Consider the following 19,292-nt stretch of genomic DNA (forward strand, 5'->3'; position numbering starts at 1 on the left):
AAACGACATTTGATCAAAACAATGTTTTTCCTTTTTTCTCTCCCCCGGTTTCATTTTGAGACCCTCTTCTGACCCTTTCCGAAATCACTAGACTGAACTACTGCAGTAAAACGCTTTGCTACTTATACTGTGCCTAAAAAAATTTATACTTGCAATGAGGTATTTTTTGTATTGTTGTATTTGTAATTTTGCTTGAGTAAACGATCAAAGTACTTCTTCCACCACTGACATGACAACATGGCAGTACCTTATGAATGAGCTGCTCTCCAGCCTCAGATGCAGAGACCAGTTTGCACAGAGCCTGCAGAGCTGCAGGAGTAAGACCTGAGGACAAAAAACAGAATTTAAATCAGAGACAAGTTTGCAAGAGTATTTTATTTATGTTTTTCATTTGTTTTTTCCTCTTTTGAAAATGTCTTTTTATCTATTTAGGAGTTTTTCTTTATATATTTGTTTTTATAATAGTTTGCATTTGCTTGTATTTGACTTTTTTTCTATAAGCTGTATGTGTATTGCAGTTCTACAAAAAGTTTTTCTCGAAAAAAAAATTTGACTGATTGACTGAGTGAACCCAGATTGAGAGAAGTGGCCTCTACTGGGTGATTCTGGAAGCACATGTCCAGCCCGACTTATTCTCTTGCTGATTCACACTGTTCAGCATTATTTCTGTTAGTCTTGATGACATAGTGGTAATGGGCAAACTGTGGTACCCAGCAGGGACTGCAGCGTGGTGCTGCACTGTTGCAGCCGATCTCCAGGGTCTGACGTGGGGAAGAAAACAGCTGCAGGGAGACCAGCACCGCTACCAGTAAAGTCCAAGCGGAAACCCACTGCAGACAGGAGGGCCTGCCACCCGGGGACCCCACCGACCTTCCCCAGAGAGAACAAAAAAAAAGTGAGCTGAGAAGACACAGAGGTTCACATTTAAATGTTCACACACACACACACAGACCTTGTTCTCCACGCTTTGTTGTGATGTGTACATTGGGTTACACTGGCCACTCTGAATGCGCTGCAAAGACTTCTCCACCTGCAGAGAAAGTTCGGGTCACTGAGGGATGAGGAACACTGAGCTGCTGGACCACTTTGCAACATGCTCAGCTTTAGCTCAGCGTACACTACTGGAGACTTGTTGAAGCTGGACCTCATCTCTCACCCAGTGACAGCTGGAATAGGCTCCACCCCCCTATGACTCCCAACTGATTAAGTGTTCAGGATAATGAATCGATGGGTGGATGGATACCTACCAAACTGTACTGCACTCTGTGAGACTTGCGTACAGTGAGTGAACAAGTACTAATACAGCACTGTGAAAATACTTAAGATTTTGATATTTTAAAATGATATTTTTTTACCAAGTGTAACAGAACTCTGAGGGCGTCCCTGGCCTTCTCTGGGTACTGGAGGATCTCTGCGAGGGCTTGGCCGACCAGGGACATGGGGCTGTTCAGCTTCACATCACTGCCAATCAGCATGTAGCCTAAAAAAATTAATTAAATAAAATCAGGACATCGAGAGACTTGCTCATCCATAACTCACTAGGTCACTGGGGGGCAGAGAAACATTGAGACATTATAAAAGTTGATAGTGCTGATGATGATATTGACATGATTAACTTTTTTTTGTCATTTTAACGGTCTGCTCACCAGCCCAGTTGGACGGGTGTGAGAAGTGCTTGCTGCTTTGCAGTGTCTTCATGGCCTCTGTCAGAGCTGCACTGGCTTTGGTGCCGTTGAGAAGGGCCGTGTAGAAAGTGTGTGTGAACAGCTTGGAGGCAGCTACGGGCACAGGCCACAGAGTGACGCACACACACTGCACCCCTGCAGCCAAGAAGGCTCGGGTCAGACCCACCAAACCATCAGCTGTCACCCTACTGCTGGACTCTGGGAACAACCTGATGGGACAAAGAGTCGGGAGTCAGGTGCATGTGTCAAACGAACTTTGTGAAATTCCCAACCTGTGACCGTTTTTACCTCAGAACCACCAATTTGACGGTCAAGCACAGGTCCAGGATATCTGCGGCCGTGAGGAGGAAGTCTCGAAGCGGTGGACTATCACACACACTCTCCACCTCACACACACTCTCGCCATCCTCGCTCATTTCTTCCGCTCCTTGAAGTCTCTCCGGGCTGCTGTGGCTCTTCAAAAACGATCCTCTGACCTTTCTGTCCTGATCCGCAGTCTCGCCTGAGGTCGACGCTCCACACGACGATTTGTCCTTGGGCCGGCCACTCGCCCCCTCCCCAGCAGCGTGCTCTTGGCTGGGGGAAAGGACCAAAGCGGCGAGCTTCCAGGATGTATGAGTTGCAAAGTGGACACATTCTGTCTGACTCAGAGCCGCTAGGACACGCTCCTTTGTGGCATTAGCTCCAGTTAAGGGGTGACATCCCAGCTGTTCCCCCAACCAAAGAGCTTCATTTTCGGCCGATGGTAAGGGGCCCCACAACCAGCGGTCCATCACACTGGCAGGCAGGTGTGGAGCCCCAACCACTGCAGCCACTGAACCTCCATCTGAGCAGAGTAAGGGGCCAACACGGCGAGGATGAGGCTGTCAATGCACCAAAACAGGATTATTTTATATGCATTAATAAAACCTAGACGGACCGACACCGTTTATGTTTTCACAAATATGATTTTCTACCTTGGCTGTGGCTCCCAGGCTGGCTAAAGATGGCACAGAAATGAGAGTGAACCTTTCGTACAGGTACTCATTAGAGGAGCTGCCTTTGAGCAAAGCAAATGGGATGAGGTACAACTCTCCCTCCAGCACTAAGACGAGCTGCCTGTGTCTGCCCACTGGTCCACTGCTGTGCATCAGTCCCTACAGAGACAACAGAAGGATGTGTAGTTTGATCGTGTGTCGCTTTAAGAACACACGCTAAAAAAAAGCATTTTTCCATAGATGAGCAGTGGAGACGGAGCAGCTGCTGAACAAATACTTCTGAATGACTCAACACTTAACACTGTTTGATCCTGCATCATGCTGTATGTGTTCGACGACGTGCAAGTTTGCAGAGCATCAAGCTCGCTCAAACTGAGCCTTCATGACGGGCTGCAGAAAGCATTTTCCTATCAACAATCACTGAAAAAGGTGAATACACTTTTCGAAAGGCCACAAACGACTGAACTGACTATTTATGATCAGAATTTGATCCAATTTACCAAATATCATTTGGTTAGTCAGGAACATTTTATATTTACATTTAGTCAACTGGCAAATGCTTTTATCCAAAGCAACTGACAAAGAGCAAAAGCAGCCAAGCTACGCTCAGGGGAAAAGACAAGGAGAGACATTTGTCTTTGTCTTAAATACACTGAGACTTTGCAGGACAGTGACTGCTTTTAGCTCGTGGTGCTGCCAAAGGTTCCTATTTTGGCATCGTGGTTGTGTGATTCTTGTCTTCGGCACTTTATTGAACACTGGGAGTGCGGCAGACTTTGGCAGCTTGTTCTACCAGGAGACTGAGCTGAAGGGCTTTGCGTGGGATCTTTTGCTGGCAGTGCACAGCGGGCGGCAGGGTTTGTAGACCTGGATGAAAGGCTAGAAGTCGTATAAGATTATTTTATTCGATCGCGATTGGCCTGAATAAAGGAGAATGCTAATGTTCATGCTGTGTGGGTTCAATACTACAGAAATCTGCAAACATCAGGATCGTTTTTATAGCCATCCAGATGTTTGCGCCTGTGAGAAACTTCAATTCAAATACATTGAGCATCTACATGTAAGTTGGCATCCAGTTCTCCTAAATACATCCACAGGACAAACACACAAACTTACCCCTTCCATTGGTGCTATGAGTAAGTCATAAAGGGCTCGTAGTGGAGGTTTGCTGATGTTGCTCGGTCGGAAAAGGGGAGAAGACAAGTTATCTTTTACTGGAGAGACTGTGGCACTGTAGAGGCTGGTCATGCTTTGACTGCTCCTGTAAGAGGCATAATAATCCAAAAGCCATTGAGACATGCTGTTTCCCCTAAAGGCTCAGATTTCAACCTAACGGTGGTGCTAGGGGTACAGTCAAGGGAAGACCAGAGTCAAAAAGCTTTTCTGCCAATATTTGTCGTAGATGCTGACATGCAAATGAAAATATAACCCGCTGATGATGGAAATCGGTGACCGTGTGACGGCACTGAATCATTTTAGATGTGAGCGTGGCATTTGATGTTACTTTGGATCCAAATCAAACCTGTTGAAGAGGTTGTTTCTGGACACCATGCGCAGGTAGCCTGTGGGGTCAGTGGCTGAGGTGAGTTTGTTGTTCAGCTCCTCGAACTGTTGCTCCAACAGATCTCCTGCTTCACTCTCCGTCTCACTGCTGGAGCAAACTCTGCAAATGGGACAGAAACACAAACACACAGCACGACAGTATTTCTGCAGGCCAACGTCACAGTTTGAGCAAGAAATCTGAAGTCTGTCTCGGGCAACTGAGAAGCCTTTTTATCAGTAACTGCTCTTTTTATGCCTTTACAAATGTCAAAAAAAATAAATAAATAAAATACATTTTTAAAAACCTTTGACTAAAAGTTACATTTGGAGTTAATATAACCAAAAACTTTTTATTATGCCGGCTAAAGCCAGGGCGTGTTAAGTACTCGTGACTTTATGTATTTGTAATAAGATTTTGTTATCGTTGTTAGCAAACCTTTAAAAGGAGTTAAGCAATTAGAGTCCTGCTTATAAAACACTAAGCAAGTTCTATGCTGCCAGTGACGCCTCTTCAACAGAACAATATCTGTCCTGATGTACTGTCTGAGTAACAGTCTGATGTACTGGGCCATTGGCCGACACACTGGCTGCACTTTTCAGGTGCTCAGGGAGTTGGTACATGTGAGAGGGGAGTCGAACTCACTGTACTGCATCCGTGCAAAGCATTTTCATGCAGTGGACGCATTACAAAGAACTTTAGGTACAAAATTTGAATTAATTGTCAGTTCAGGAGAACTTTCAAAGCAGAAGCCTTTGAAATGTTCTGAATGGTTCAAATCTTGAGTCTCGCTCAAAAACACGTAGAAGTGAAAATTTAACCACTTTATGTTCTGACGCCAACAGAATTTATTGCTTCATTTGATTCTCCTTTAATAATCTGCATCTGCAAAGCAACTAAAGGTGTGTTACGTACATGGAGTACAGGGAAAGTAAAAATAGTAAAGTAGAAATACTCAAAACACAAAACTATTGAAGCAAATGTGTCTTATTGAGCCACGTTAATAAAATTGGATTTGATCTCCTGCCTGAAGTTACCGGCAGAGGAGCAGGACATGAGGGAGGAGCATGGCATCCAGCACGATGGCTCCTGAGAGGCTGCACCGTGATCTAGTCAGTGGGAACTAAAAACGGAAGACGCCCCACTCAGAGCTTGAAATGTTTTCACCCTGAGATACAAAGGGGAAATGGGAGGGTTGCAGCAGGAAGGTTGTCCGGCCTCACAAACTCACACCAAATCAACGTGCGATCTGATCATGCAGACGTCTTCTGTCGGCCTCTGCACACCCCAAAAACCAATTGAAGTCATAGGTGAGTGCGACTCGACCCCTGCAGTAAGAACCAGCTAAGTAGAAATCCGTACTGAGACCTATAATTACTTGATAAAAGCTGTATGTGATTCATCTGACGTTAAAATCAGTCCCCATCTATATGATAATAATATTCCACGAAAAAGCTAAATGAGCCTCCTGCATGACCAAGCCCCTCTCACACCTGTGTCCCAACATAACCAGACACAAAAATCAACCCAAACAAACCACATTTTAGTGTGTTATAAAGATACAGAAGTGCTGTTAGTAAAGATGCTACCTGCTGTAATGGCTGTCCACTCCCAGAGCCTCTCTGGCATTGCAGATGTACTGTTCCAGAGACATGGAACCTCCACCTGCTCCTCCACCCTGTGGGCTTCCACCACCATCCTGGAACTCAGTCGCCTCCACTCCAGCCTCACCAAGATAGACCTCGTTAAACTTCACAATACCTGTCACAGAGGAGAAGTGTGGTGGGTCAGTGAGGTCAGCTGAGGTTGTTTCTGCAAACTAAGTGGAAAACGGGGACAAGCCGGTTTTCGTGAAGCAAAATCAATATGCAAATTATTTATTAAGGCTAAAAGTCTGAAGCTGTGGTAGTTTGTGGATCTCAGAGACTGAAATCTTTGCTTTAGTCCAAAGTTCTGCTGCTTGAGCTGCAAATTTAGTTCTTCTGATGGTGGCCTTGGAGCAGTGCTTCTCACCAAGTGGGACACAGCAGGGGAGGTGTGTGTGTGTGTGTGTGTGTGTGTGTGTGTGTGTGTGTGTGTGTGTGTGTGTGTATAGGGAAAATAGTTTCTGATTAATTTCAGTATTTTATTGGACAGGTAACACAGATGCACTTTAAAGGAAAAGACACAACAGTCTCTTGGAGGGTCTCAGAGCAACATTAGGTCTTCGTGTGTTTAAAAACTGAAATCCCACCTCTGACCTGGCTTTAGCTTAAACTGTCATGTGTGCTGTTCATTTACTGCATTTATTTACATATCATTTATTTTCTTTTATTCTCTCATTTTAAATTTTTTATTCATCATTCTTTTTAATGTGTTTCTATAATATCCTCATGAAGTCTCATACTCTACTGTAACTCTAACTGGTATTATTACTGTCTTATATTAATCTGTGTGTTGGCCTCAGCCATCTTTCATGGCTCTGCTGGTGCAGCAGCATCTCTACTGCAGACAGGATGAATCTGGATAAGTTGATCGTGAAGTTGTTGCTCAGTCCGGGGGAGGTGGGAGAGAGGAGGATGCTGGCCAAGGCGCCACCTTTGCTGGAGAATGACTGTGGGGCGACTGTGGGGCAGGAAGGTAGAGCGGTCGCCCACCAATGACGCAGTTGTTGGTTCGATCCCCGGCTCCTCCGGTGACACGTGGAAGTGTCCACTGAACCCCAACTTAGTTGAACATCTCTGAGCGATATCGTAGGTTTTTTTCTTCCAGCTGCTGTCAAACTTTTCAGTCTGTAATGTCACTGTTATTACTTATCGTAAAACAATTGCAGTCGTATTCCAATTGTTGATTTTTCTAAATAGAAATACATTTTTCACACTTGCACATTCTGCAGCTGCAGATAAAATCTGTTGTTGATCTTAGTCTCTATATGGGATTTACTGACAAAAGAGGGGTAAAGACGGAGGAAATAGTGTCATCACCTGCGCCTGGAGATATCAGCCAGCTGTACAGGAAGCCTCCAGCCAGAGAATAGTAGAGAACCATGGCCCTCTGGCTGTTGACCGTCTCCAGGATGTGCTCCACAGTCACCGGGACGTAAGGGTCTGTGCTCGCTGCTTGTTGACTTCCTTTTTGGCGCTCGACCAGGAGATCAGCAAAGGCACGTGTTCGCCCTCGCTCGGCTATGGCCAGCGCCTCGTCGTGGCGGCCTGAGAGAACATAAATAAGTGATGGAGAGGGAGAGAGATTGATAACGGGAAGGATTTACACACAAACAAGGTCAGACACAGTTATGCACAGCACTAAACTACATGAGGAGAGGCCAGGTAATTCACCTAGGCTGACGAAGACTCTCTGCAGAGCCTGGTACGAGCTGGTTTGCAAATCAAACATGGAGAGTTTGAAATCCATGCTGTGCTGCGTCTCGTGACGGATGCACTCGAATAACACGGAGGCTCTGTACAACTGAAACAAACAGGCAAACGGTGAGATTCATTTACATCACGTACGAAGATAACCACACACTCACCTCCAACTCATTGTGGCCATTTTCTATTATTATTGTTTGTTTATTTTATATTTTACTAGACTTTTCCTCCGGGAAAACATTGAGACCTTTCCTGAGATGCTGCTGAAAATTATACATGACCTCTCCGAATACTGCAAATAATATTTTATCATTCAACTGGCACCTTGGATCTGTCGCTGCTGTAATGACTGAATTTCCCCCCTGAAGTCGCATCACTTTTAGTGGTAAATTAATCAAATCTATTGCTCCTCCGGTTGAATAACAACTGATAAGAATTTAGGTTGGAGAGAACAGGTTGAAGGTTTGGAGATTTTTATCTCCTTGCACTTGTTGTTTTTAGTCTTCGTCATATATTTGGAGTTTGGATGTGATTCAGAGCCTCTGACCATCTGGTTAGTTTTAGAAATCCTGCTCTAATCTATAAAAAGAGGAGGATGTAGTACTGAAACATTTGCCCTCAGGTTTTATTTTAAGCAGATTTTCCAGTTTTTGTGGAAGCTTTCTGAACATAGTGATTCTAATTGTCTGTTTGAACCTGTTTGAAAAGAGTTCTTCTAAATTTACTCATCTAACTTGACAAGCATGACTGAGAATGAGAAAATTTATGACTATAGGTGCAAAGCTGAGGCGATAATGAGAGCTGTGATCAATACGTTGAGAAGACGTGACCTGTTCAGAACTCCATTAGATCTAATGAGTCCCACAAAGTGTTTCCCAGCCAAATGTGAGGGCAACTGTAATTTATTCCCTGGGCTCCTCTGGACTGAATCAGGCTTAATTAAATATTCATTTATGCCGAGTTTGGGTCAGTTTTGGGTTTGAACCCATGATGACATCTTCTATCTAGCGATGAGCCAACATTTAGGCCCGTTTGGAAGCTATAAGACCTCTACCACCTTAACGCTGAGCTGAGTACTGAGGCAGACCAGCCTGTTCACATTATCAGGAGGCAGAGGAGCTTTTTTTTTGTCTGTTTTGGATGATGTGGTCTGTGATAATTAAAACCAGGGGAGGGGAACCTGTGCTCCTCCAGGGCAACAGGCCTGCTGGTTTTCCAACCATCCCTGCTTCGGATTAACCGAACCCACCTGATGCAGGGAATCGGCAGTGGGTAGAGCAGGGAGAGTAAGAGGATAGTTAAACAGTAAAACTCAGTTGAACGTTTCACATTAATGCCCCAAATTTCTCCAGCTCTAATTATAATGTGGATCAATACCTTGAAACTTGTGAACTTCACACCAGGGATCAATAAAGTCTGATGACTGTATTGTATTTGGTTATTTTAGACTAGATCAGATGAAATAACCACGCTCATTGAGTAAAAATGAGTAAAAATACATTTTGCATAGTAAGTAGTTAAGTTTCACCAGAGTTGTTGTTATTTGTGCAAATAAATTAAAAAAACCTTGTGATATCTGAACAAACATGTTGTTACTTTATTAACCAATAGGTGGCACTACAAACACACAGTTGAGGTGCGGTGCCTGTGGCCTCTGGATCAGTTTGACCTGTTCTCCTGCATCCAACCACAAAAAAACCAGCGTAACACTCGGGTGTGTCTGTGGCTCTGCTTCTGATCTAAACATGGCCCGAAGGCCTAGAACATCCTACAGCAATAGATCTGTCTGCATGTCACCTGTGAGGAAGCAAACACCAGTTAAGATACTGTAGAAATGCAGCTGTCAGTGCAAAAGGTGCATGCACACGCACACACACCCACGCACACGCACAGACACACACACACCTGATGCTGTGCCTCTTCCAAGTTTCCGCTGGCCCAGAGAGAAAGGCCCAGGCGATGGCGTATCTTGGCTTCGTCTTCTCTCCGACCTAACTGCTCTGCCAGACGCAGACCTGAGGTGAGGAGGGGGGAGACGCAGAGACAGATCAGACGTTAGTTTCCCAGAGGCTGTTCTGCAAATCCTCTTTGAAATGTCTGGCACTTTGACGCTGAGTCATGACAACTGTTGCTGCACGAGAGGCAAAAGTCTTTCTCAGCCCAGGGTTCTTCCATCTGCAGCTCATTTTCTCTCATTGTTCCTTTTTGTCTGTCTGTCTTTGTATTCTGTCAAGTTCTTGTATTCCCTTTGCTCTTCAGTTTGTCTCAGATACGTTTGATGTCCCCTGCTGTGAAGAAGCAGACAGTGTAGTTCTCTTCGGGCTTTTAGACGGAACAGAATCTCATCAAACATCAAGCTTGATTCTGCCTTTTTCTCTCTATCAGGGCTTTATTGCATCATTGGTGGGGGTTAATTGGAGGCAGGGCTCAGCTATGTCCTCACCTCAACTTGGAGCTCAGGTCTCGTTGCTCGTTCAGTTAACAATCGATAAACAATCAATAAAATCCAGATAATGTGTGAGTCAAGGGCCAAACCAAGACTGATGAAGCCTGACGGAGGTCATAAATCAGCATAAGCAGTTGTTTTAACATGTACATGCACAAAAATGCACTTTAAGTCCAAAAGGGTAGGTATTGCACTTTTGAACCTGATGCTGTTGATCACATAAATGTACATGTCAAGTCCAGGTTTGTTCCACATGTGCATCATAAGTAAAGTTTCTGCAGAAATGTCCAGTTTAATTCATGTAGTTTCAAGGAGAGACCCAGTTCAAAAACTGATTTGTTCCTATGTACTGTGAAAAACGATCAACCTTCATTTTATTTCTAATATTCACTAATTGACTCTTTAATTAGTAAGAAAATAGAAAAGGCTTTTTACTTTTTCAAACTTTTGAAATATACAAATTTTACTCATTTCCCATTTGGACAAATCTGTGTGTTACTATTGAGACTCAGTGTGGCAGCAGCCACTGAAGCTGATGTTAATGGTCTGACACCTGCTTTATCCTGACAGTTGCCCTCAGGTCTACGCAGGTGTTTGATGTAACATGCGCAGTAACACCTTTGTCTCTTACCTTCCTGTAGGTACATCACTGCCTGTGCATAGTTCTGCAGTGCGTGGTGGATCCTTCCCAGGCTTCCGTAGGCCAGAGTCTTAGCTATCAGATCGTTGGTCTGCGCCGCCACACTCAGGTGCTGCTCCTGAAAGACCACGGCCCGCTCGTAGTTTCCCAGAGCTTCGTAGGTCAGCCCCAGGTTACCGTAGGCCCGACCCTGGCTCCCCACACACCCCGTCTGCTCAGCTATATCCAAAGCCCTCTGGTGCCACTAAAGGAGGAAATCCTGATTAGAAGAACTGCTGTGGTCTGGCATTGAGGGAAATACTCTTCTACGTTCTTGCATGGGCTTTGCTACAATAAGCGACAGTTCCTAGCTACTGGCTCTAGCTTGATTCAGTGCACAGATCTTCTCACCTCGCTGTCAAGTGAATAAGAGTATTTCACAAAATCTCGAGCTCAATTTGTGAATGATGGTTGGAAAACCTGATCAAAGTCTGTACAAACCTGTAGCGCTGTCTCGTTGTCTGCCATCAGCTGATAGACGGCTCCGAGTGCATCGCTCGCCTCTGCTTCCAGGGATTTATCCTGACAGATAAAGCAGGATTTACTACATGCGGTATTTCTATGAAAGACAAACTTTTCACAAGGAAACTAATTTGTCACATGCAGCAATGCAGGAGCAAAAATCAGCAGCTGAAACAAGACGCCGTTTGAAGGTAGACCCTCACCCCTGCTGTGCGTGCAATGTTGAGCTGGTGCTCCAGGCAGGACAGGGCCTGCTCGTAGTTCCCCAGCTGGCTGTGTAAGGTGCCCAGCTCCCCATAAGCCTGAGCCTTACCCCCTCCCTCTCCACCCAGCTCGTGTGCTACCACCAACCGCTTCTCAAAGCACACCAACGCCTGCTGAAGACTACCCAAAGACCTGAAGAGGGAGACAGAGAGAAAAACAGGGGCTTAAATATCTGTGACTTTTTTTTTTTTTTTTTTGGTTTGAAAATACAAACAAATTCGTTCTCCGTCTATGAAACCCACATGGGAAATTCAAAAGAGCAAAGAAGAAAGCGAATTGCTTCGTGATAACAGGATGTTTTAAATAACACTTTATCCTCTGAGAGAAAAAGTAAAAGAAGAAACCCGGACGAAGTCTAAGTTGTTTGAGGTAAATCACTAACTGTCCTTACACTTTTCTTTTGTCAGTGAATATTACTTGTGATCTGGGACGACCGGTGCTCCAAAAGCAGTTTTTCGATCTCGGCACTGCTGGATTGTTGATCAAGTCTTTTAACTTCAACATGTGGACGCAGGAAGCCTGAATGAGCTTCCAATCACTAAACAGCTAATATCTCAAAGTCATTTAACATGTGAGTAACATTTTTTACTCATCTCGACTTCTGAGTGGACTCGAGTGGCATTGATCTAACTCTTCATGAGAAAGTGAGGACACCGATGAAAGCTTTTCTTACCTGTGTGCATTGCCAAGTCCTCTGTAGGCCTTTTCCTGGTCCTGGACGTGGTTGAGATTCTGAGCGATCGTCAGGTACTTCTCGTAGTACTGAATCGCCTCTTCATAGTCTCCCAGAGCATCGTAGCAGTCTGCCAGGTTCCCGTAGGCTCTACCTCTGTCCAGCATGCTCTCAGTTCCAGTCAGCTGCTGCAGCATGGCCAGCTGCTGCTCAAAATAGCCAATGGCTTCCTCAAACAACCCCATGTTCATTTTGGTAATGCCCATGTTCCCGTGCACCTGAGCCTCCAGGCGGGCATCCCTAAGCCCCTGAGCCAGTCCCAGCTGGGTCTCATAACACTGTAAGGTCGTAGCATAGTCTCCCAGGGCCATGTGTACTGCTGCCAGGTGGCCGAGGGCGCGGCACTCCCCCTGCTGATCGCCCAGATCTTTTCGGACGGTCAGTTCCTGGCTGTGGTAGGACAGAGCTGTGTCCAGCTGACGGAGCAGCCTGAAGTGAGAGAAACGCTGAGCAGAGAGAAGGAAGAATCAAGGAAAGCAAAGCAAATTACACAACTAAGAATATTACCTGTGAACTGATCCAAGTGCAGAGTAGGCATCAGCCTCCATCTTCTGGTCGTGGACCTTCTGAGCCAGGCTTAACTGCTGCTGGTAGAACCTCACAGCTCCAGGGAGATCACCCCGACACACACACACATCGCCGAGGTTCCCGTAGGCCCTGAAAACTGCCTGCTGACAAAAAACCCAAAATAACAACCACGTCTAGAGTAACGTATACGTTTTCACATTTTGAGGTGTAGGTGACCTGTGTGTTATCCAAGGCTTGTGCTAAGGAGAGCAGGTATCTCTGACACTCCTCAGCTTTGCTGTGCTCCCCCAGCGCTTTGTAGGCCAGACCAAGGTTACAATAGGCTTTTGCTTGGGCCAATTTGTCTTGGAGGTCCTTCGCTAGCGCCAGATCCTGCTCATAATACCTGGAAGACGGAGGGAAAATGCAAAGGAGGCCATTTATACTTTGCACCAATGTAACGTAAAGGTGGAGTAGATGCAACACAATAATGCTTTGTATATGTGCTATTAAAGAACTGTTTTACAATTGGTCAATCAAAGATTTGTTTCAAGCGATTGCTAAATGTCTTCATACTGGTCATCAGGGGGGGAATCCTTTCCTAAAGCTCTTACAATGGAAGGGATTGGAGACGGTCTTGGTTCTGTTAAAATAAGGGTTCATTGAGTTGTTTTTAGCAAAGAATTCTCTTTTTCATGCAGTGGAAGTACAGTAAAAACAAGAACTCCAACTCTCTGAGGTATCTACTTAATGTGGCTAATTTGGAAGGTCGAAGGCTAGTTTCTTCTTCAGTTGCTCCTAGTTTTGTACAGATGAACCGATGTGGATTTTGTCCCCCATCACTTACACGTGAAGAATCTTTTGGAGGGCTCATCTAAACTAAAGGAGAAATGACTACAGCAAGTAAAACATGTTCCACTGGTCATACAGACACCGGTCTATGAACCAGTCCTTTGACCCTTTGACATGTAGTTTTTCCTCGTTTTTCCTACCAAGTGAAATTTAAACAATACAGTGGCTGCACCACTCAGTCAAATTGGAAGTACTCATAATAGTTTGATTATTTTCATAAACTTCAATCTACAGATTTGTACTTTTGGAAATGTTGAGATAACTACACGCAATTAATTTGAAGTTGTATACAGCAGGTTTACACAGACGTCGGCGGCAGTGACATTTAAATGCTTTGGGTGGTGGCGGCTAATGGTTTTGTGAGGTTCATTGTAGCTCCAACCTGACAGCGTCTCTGTACTGTCCGAGGCAGTAATGAGCATAGCCCAGGTTGTGGCAGACTTTGCCTTCTCCCTCCAGGTCCTGCAAGTCTGGGGCCAGAGTCAGGTACTGCTGGTAGTACGGCAGGGCCTGAGCGTATTCACCTCTCCAACTGTGGAAGTTGCCCAGGTTTGCTGCAAAGAAAAAAAAAAAAAAAAGACAAATTACATTTATCACTGAAACAAACGTATTGTGTCTGCCTCTTCAGTGTATCACCCTCGGGACTGGCTTGCCTAGTGCTCTGGCTTCGCTTTGAGTGTCTCGGAGCTCCCGTGCAATGGTCAGGTGATGGATGTAGTGTTGGAGAGCTCGGTCGTGAGCGCCCAGCGCCTGGTACGCCACAGCTAGGTTGCCATGTGTGGAGGCCTGTGACGGTCGATCGTTCACCTGAAACACAAAGACACTTCAAAATTCTGTTTAGCACACCAGTGTGGAGGCTGTGGAGGATGAGCGACAGGATTCACCTCGAGTGAGATCTGTAGTTCTTGTCTGTGGTACCGCACAGCTTGGTCGTAGATGCCCAGGGCGTGATAGGCATTACCCATGTTACCGTAGGCCCTGCCCTGGGCGGCATAATCACCCAGCTCCTGGGCAAAGGACAGATGGGCTTTGTGGAGCTTCAGTGCTGCCTCATATTCACCCTTCATCTGGTGTATGATGCCTGTGATGGAAAAAGGGGAAGAGACACAGCTGATCCCTAAATTACTGTAAAAGACATAACATTTGACATGAGCTTCTGTTATGATTGGTTCTTAAGTTTTAAGGTCATTTGTAGCAGGTCCAAACAAGCCTCAAGTCATCTGAGAAATCAAGTTCCAAGTCAGGACACTGAAGGACAGTCCAGTTAGGTCAGGTTCAAGTGATCTTAGGAGACACCCAGGATGTATTTAAGAAATAAAGCTAATTAAATGAAGTAATTTGAGTCCAAAACAAGCCTTGAGAAGTCTTTTAAAAAGTCAGTTCAAGACCAGTTACCAAAGGCTTTTAAGTCCACTGATGCGAATCCAAGTCTAATAGTGTAATGGAGATATTACAAAGTGAAATCTGACTTTACTCAAATCTTTGAGTTGAGTCAAATAAAAGTCATACAACTCTCCTTCAAGTCTTATGACCCTGGTTTTAGAACTTAGCTGTTCAAGTCTACAGCTCTGCTGAATAATTGATCAAAATGTATAATTTGTCTGGTTGTGATCATTACATGCAGACAGATTGATGAACATGGTCAATTCCCAGGACGATACAGGGACGTCATTTCTAACATGCAAAAAAACCAAAAAACATATTGTCTGTGTGTGCAAGAATTTCAAAGCCAAGTCTCTGAACGATATTAGTGTAAAACAGCCAATGATTGAAAAGCTACAGCAGAAATATTTAATAAATCAAACTATATGCTCCTCTGGTTCTTCAAATGTCTGTACTGCATATCCAGAGACCCACAGGAGAGTCACAGGGAAAAGAAGCTGGAAAACTCAGGTCCCCTTGGGCCTCACAGATGCTCTGGTTAATGATGTCATCATGATGCCTACTGTCAACAACCCACATTACAGAGGCAGAGCCACAAAAGCTGGGCCAGAGGATGGAAACTTAAGGAAGTTTCCTCCAGGACGAGAGGGAAAGACGGAGAGAGGACAGGAGGAAGAGGAAGTTGAAACACATATATATATAGAATATATACAAGTGAGAGAGTTACTGCAGGCAGAGCTGGAGAATAAATCATTTACTCTAGAACTGTGCTTTAAATATGCAACAGTTTCTGTACTTTTCTGTTGTAATATGTTCCAAATATTAAAATTAAATATTTCATTATTCTGCTTTACTGGGAGCTTGTTTAACTTTTCATTAAACTAATAGTTAAAGGGCGAAGCAGAGCATAGCAGAGTATTGACTTAGAGTCAACCAGCTTGATTCCCAAACGCTGCATATTGTAGCTTCAAATACAATTTTATTTACTGTACTGTATTAAATTTGTAATTTTATGCTCCTTTATACCCCACTCTTATTAGTTTTAACTGACAAATCCTGTAAAACTGTTATCAAAACGTGTATTTAAACATCGTCAACAAGAATATTACTGTCATATTAAAATACTGGTTCCAAATACATGAAAAAGTGCTGACTATACACTAATGTTAATATTCCATATTAATAAAGGCCTCACCTTACTATGACCATTTGTAAGTGTTTTAATTAGTGTAGCAGAGTCTGTGTGTGGTTGGATACTGATAGGAGGTCTTGTGTTGGACCCTAGGGGGTCACTCAATGTCCGTGTAGAGGTGATCTTACTCGTATCCGATGGTCCAACAATTACCGACTACAGAGATCTGATTGTACATACTGTAATAATATTTTCTTTCTGAACAAACCGTGTATCATCAAACTTCTCTTTGTCATGAAACAGAATTTCTGCAATAATCAATAAGTCAGTTGGCTTTTTGTGAAGGGAACCAGGAAGATGTCAACTTGCCCGTTGGTCTGTGTGTGTGCGAACATAATGATGCCTGAAATTATGACTGAAAGTGGCGATTTTTGCTGATCTGCACAACATTTGCACAGGTTTTGATCTCTGGATAAAATAAACTTGAATTTGAATCCAGTACGCTACAGTATAAGAAGATATTATAAGAAAACATAATGTGCGTGGGTGTAAATCATGCATCCAAAATAAAAATTAAATCAGGGGGTCTGAATTCTCTGTGAAGGGACTGAATTCTACGGCATAGACGCTCAGGAGGACAGATGATAGAGGGGTTATGGGAGGGGACACAGGGAGATGGGGGGTGTCGAGACACCAGATGGAGCAGGTTACATGTGGCCGTCGTGTCAGACTGTGAAGAGAGAGGACTGTGCTCGGATTCGCTGAGAGTCAACTGTGCGTCCTTCTTCCAAAAGCTGTGGCACATTTCCAGCTCTGCTGTAGCACAGTGAATAAAGCTGCTGGTCTTCGACACTAAAGTCAATAACAGAACCGATGAACGAGCAACATCTGAGGGTCCAAACCCTCAATGTTTGTTCACAAACTACTAAAAAGACAGCGTTGCACTGAGTGGTTTGTTCCTCAATCGTCAAAAAAAGCCAGTGTAGTGTATTTAGACTCAGTGTCCAGAGTCTGGGACTGGGCTTGAGTGGCCCTCAGGATCCGCCCTGGGCAGCGGGGCCATTTTAGCTTAGTGGCCAGTGGTGGTATTTCAACGTCTAAGTCGATTATGTGATGACACGCTGGCCCACAAAGCGATACTGACACGTGTGAACAAGCAGCTCTGTCAGTATTTCTGTTGAGGAAATGTACATGCAGATGAGATAAGATCATCATGTGGTGGAGTTTGTTAGTTCCTACTCTGTGTTCTGTGTGTTCACTGGTTGGAAAAGGTGACAGGTGTCTGAGACTGTGAGAAGAACTAACGTTGTGAGACATACGCGTGATTTACATTGTGAGGTCAAACCGAGGCTACGTACAGAAGTTAGGCCGCTTTTCACACTGTTCATTTGCACAAATAAAAACAAGCAAACATGCTCGACATAAGCCCCGTCTCAGGCTTACGTGAGGAAGAGGAGGAGGTTGCTGATAAGGAGAGACGAGACTCGTTCGTCAGGGTCTCATGCTAAGAGGATTACAGAGAAGCCTGCAGAACTGGCTGAAGTAGCTGCTTGCATTTACACCTGTGCCTCCACTAAGACAGGTGTGAACATGTGCACACACACACTGTCCTTCGAGGCAAAACCTCACACATCAGCTCTGCAGGGCCGAAGGATTCCCCGACATGGAGGGGACACAGTGTGGAGACTGCAGAGCTGCGAGGATTACAGGTGTGGAAAATTAGCTGAGATCTGAGGCCACTCAGCTGAGACAGCAGCGGGAGATCAGGAGGACGGTGCTGATCTCCGGACTCCTCAGCGCAGTGCTGAGTATGAGTGTGACCAGGACCAATCACATGCCTCTGTTCTTCTCTACATTTAAAGCTGCGGTGGAGCATTTGGCAGCTAATGAGCCTCATATTTCTGGTGCTTAAAGCAGGAAGATCACAAACTACTTTTACTAATTTTACTTTTGTTACAGTAAGTAAGCTCCATTTTGAACACAGGACTTGTGCTTGCAATGAATTATTTCTCCATTCTCTTTCCAGTCCTCCTTCTTTTTTCCACTTCTTCTCTTTTTATCTCGTCCTCTGCTTTTTGTTCCCTCCTTTTCATTCTTTTCTTTCACACATCACTTCTCTCTCATACTTCCTTTTTTTCCCTTCCCCTCTTCTCTCCTCTCCCTCACTACTCTCACTTGTGTTTCTTCCTCTCCTTTCTGCCATTGCTTGCTCTTCTCTCATTCTTCTTTCCTTTCCTGCTCCCTCCTGCTTTTATCTCTCGCTCCCCCCTCTTAATTCCTTGTCCTCTGTCCCTTCACTTTCCTGATTTGATTCCTTCTTTCCGCGTTTTCTTCTCCTCTAAACATTTTTTACGTTCATTTATAGAATTAAAAAGAAGTCAGAGGAGTCTGTAAAGCACGTCGCTTTCTCCCTTAATTCTGCTAAAAAATTGTTTCAAGGTCCAGTTAGAAGATGAAGCAGCCTTTGAAATACAAACTGCTGCTGTTAAACTTTGAGGAGCTGGTGCAAGAAAAGTTGTAATTAAACTTTAAATGGTACCATCACGAACCACTAAGGAGTTCCACTGGGCAACACCACACAGTGTCCTAGTTAAGATATATTTGGACACTGAGAACGCTGCTGAGACAAGTGAGTAAATGATATTTGAAGTCTGATATAGTTTGATTCTGCCTCTGGTGTTTCGACAGGAAACAAGGAGAGAAGGAAAAGACAAGACTGTAGTACAGAAGATAAAGAAAGTTTGGATGAAGAGGCGAGAGGACGAGAGATGATGTGACAAAACGAGATAAGAGAAGAAAGAAGATGAGGAAACAGGACAAACAATGGGAGACGGAGAGGAGAAGACAAGAAATTAGAGGAGGAAACACAGGAGCAACAAACATGGGAGGAGAGGAAAGAAGAGGAGAGAGACTTGATGAAAGGAGGAAACAGAGCACGAACAAAGGAAGAGAGGAGAAGAGGAAACATGATAGAAGGAGGAGGAGACCTGGGATAAAAAGAGGAGGGAACAGGAACAGGGAAGATATAAGGACAGAAGACAGGAGGAAATAGGACAAATGGAGATGAGCACAAAAAAGGGAAAAGGATGGAAAAGAAGCCACGGAGGAAAGAAGAGGAGACGAAGGGGGTATTGGAGGTAATAAGGGAAGAAAGGAAAGGATGAAACAAAGGATGAAAAAGAGACGGACGTGAGAGGAGGAACAAGAAACACGAGAAGAGATGAGGAGAAAACTAGGGAGGAATTAAGGGACTAGATGAGAGATCGAATCTGGGGAAGAGAG

General features: G+C 44.4%; 1 protein-coding gene across 4 annotated transcripts in view; it reads right to left on the reverse strand.

Moving 5' to 3' along the window:
- The window catches only part of ttc28 (tetratricopeptide repeat domain 28), a 94,144-nt gene that overhangs the window by 4,383 nt on the left and 70,469 nt on the right, over window positions 1–19,292 (reverse strand). For all 4 annotated transcript variants that reach the window (XM_067483701.1, XM_067483700.1, XM_067483703.1 and 1 more), the window contains 22 exons: window positions 14,380–14,576; window positions 14,149–14,302; window positions 13,878–14,049; window positions 12,881–13,049; window positions 12,644–12,804; window positions 12,077–12,565; window positions 11,343–11,535; window positions 11,119–11,199; window positions 10,630–10,882; window positions 9,458–9,567; window positions 7,520–7,649; window positions 7,166–7,393; window positions 5,792–5,963; window positions 4,185–4,325; window positions 3,779–3,923; window positions 2,642–2,821; window positions 1,974–2,548; window positions 1,647–1,894; window positions 1,356–1,480; window positions 953–1,030; window positions 711–870; window positions 248–324 (listed from right to left, as the gene is read on the reverse strand). In XM_067483701.1, coding sequence (XP_067339802.1) covers window positions 248–324; window positions 711–870; window positions 953–1,030; window positions 1,356–1,480; window positions 1,647–1,894; window positions 1,974–2,548; window positions 2,642–2,821; window positions 3,779–3,923; window positions 4,185–4,325; window positions 5,792–5,963; window positions 7,166–7,393; window positions 7,520–7,649; window positions 9,458–9,567; window positions 10,630–10,882; window positions 11,119–11,199; window positions 11,343–11,535; window positions 12,077–12,565; window positions 12,644–12,804; window positions 12,881–13,049; window positions 13,878–14,049; window positions 14,149–14,302; window positions 14,380–14,576 — 4,238 coding nt within the window. The remainder of the gene's footprint in view (window positions 1–247; window positions 325–710; window positions 871–952; window positions 1,031–1,355; window positions 1,481–1,646; window positions 1,895–1,973; window positions 2,549–2,641; window positions 2,822–3,778; window positions 3,924–4,184; window positions 4,326–5,791; window positions 5,964–7,165; window positions 7,394–7,519; window positions 7,650–9,457; window positions 9,568–10,629; window positions 10,883–11,118; window positions 11,200–11,342; window positions 11,536–12,076; window positions 12,566–12,643; window positions 12,805–12,880; window positions 13,050–13,877; window positions 14,050–14,148; window positions 14,303–14,379; window positions 14,577–19,292) is intronic.

This window comes from Channa argus, chromosome 18, assembly GCF_033026475.1.
Source record: "Channa argus isolate prfri chromosome 18, Channa argus male v1.0, whole genome shotgun sequence".
NCBI classification, from domain to species: domain Eukaryota; kingdom Metazoa; phylum Chordata; class Actinopteri; order Anabantiformes; family Channidae; genus Channa; species Channa argus.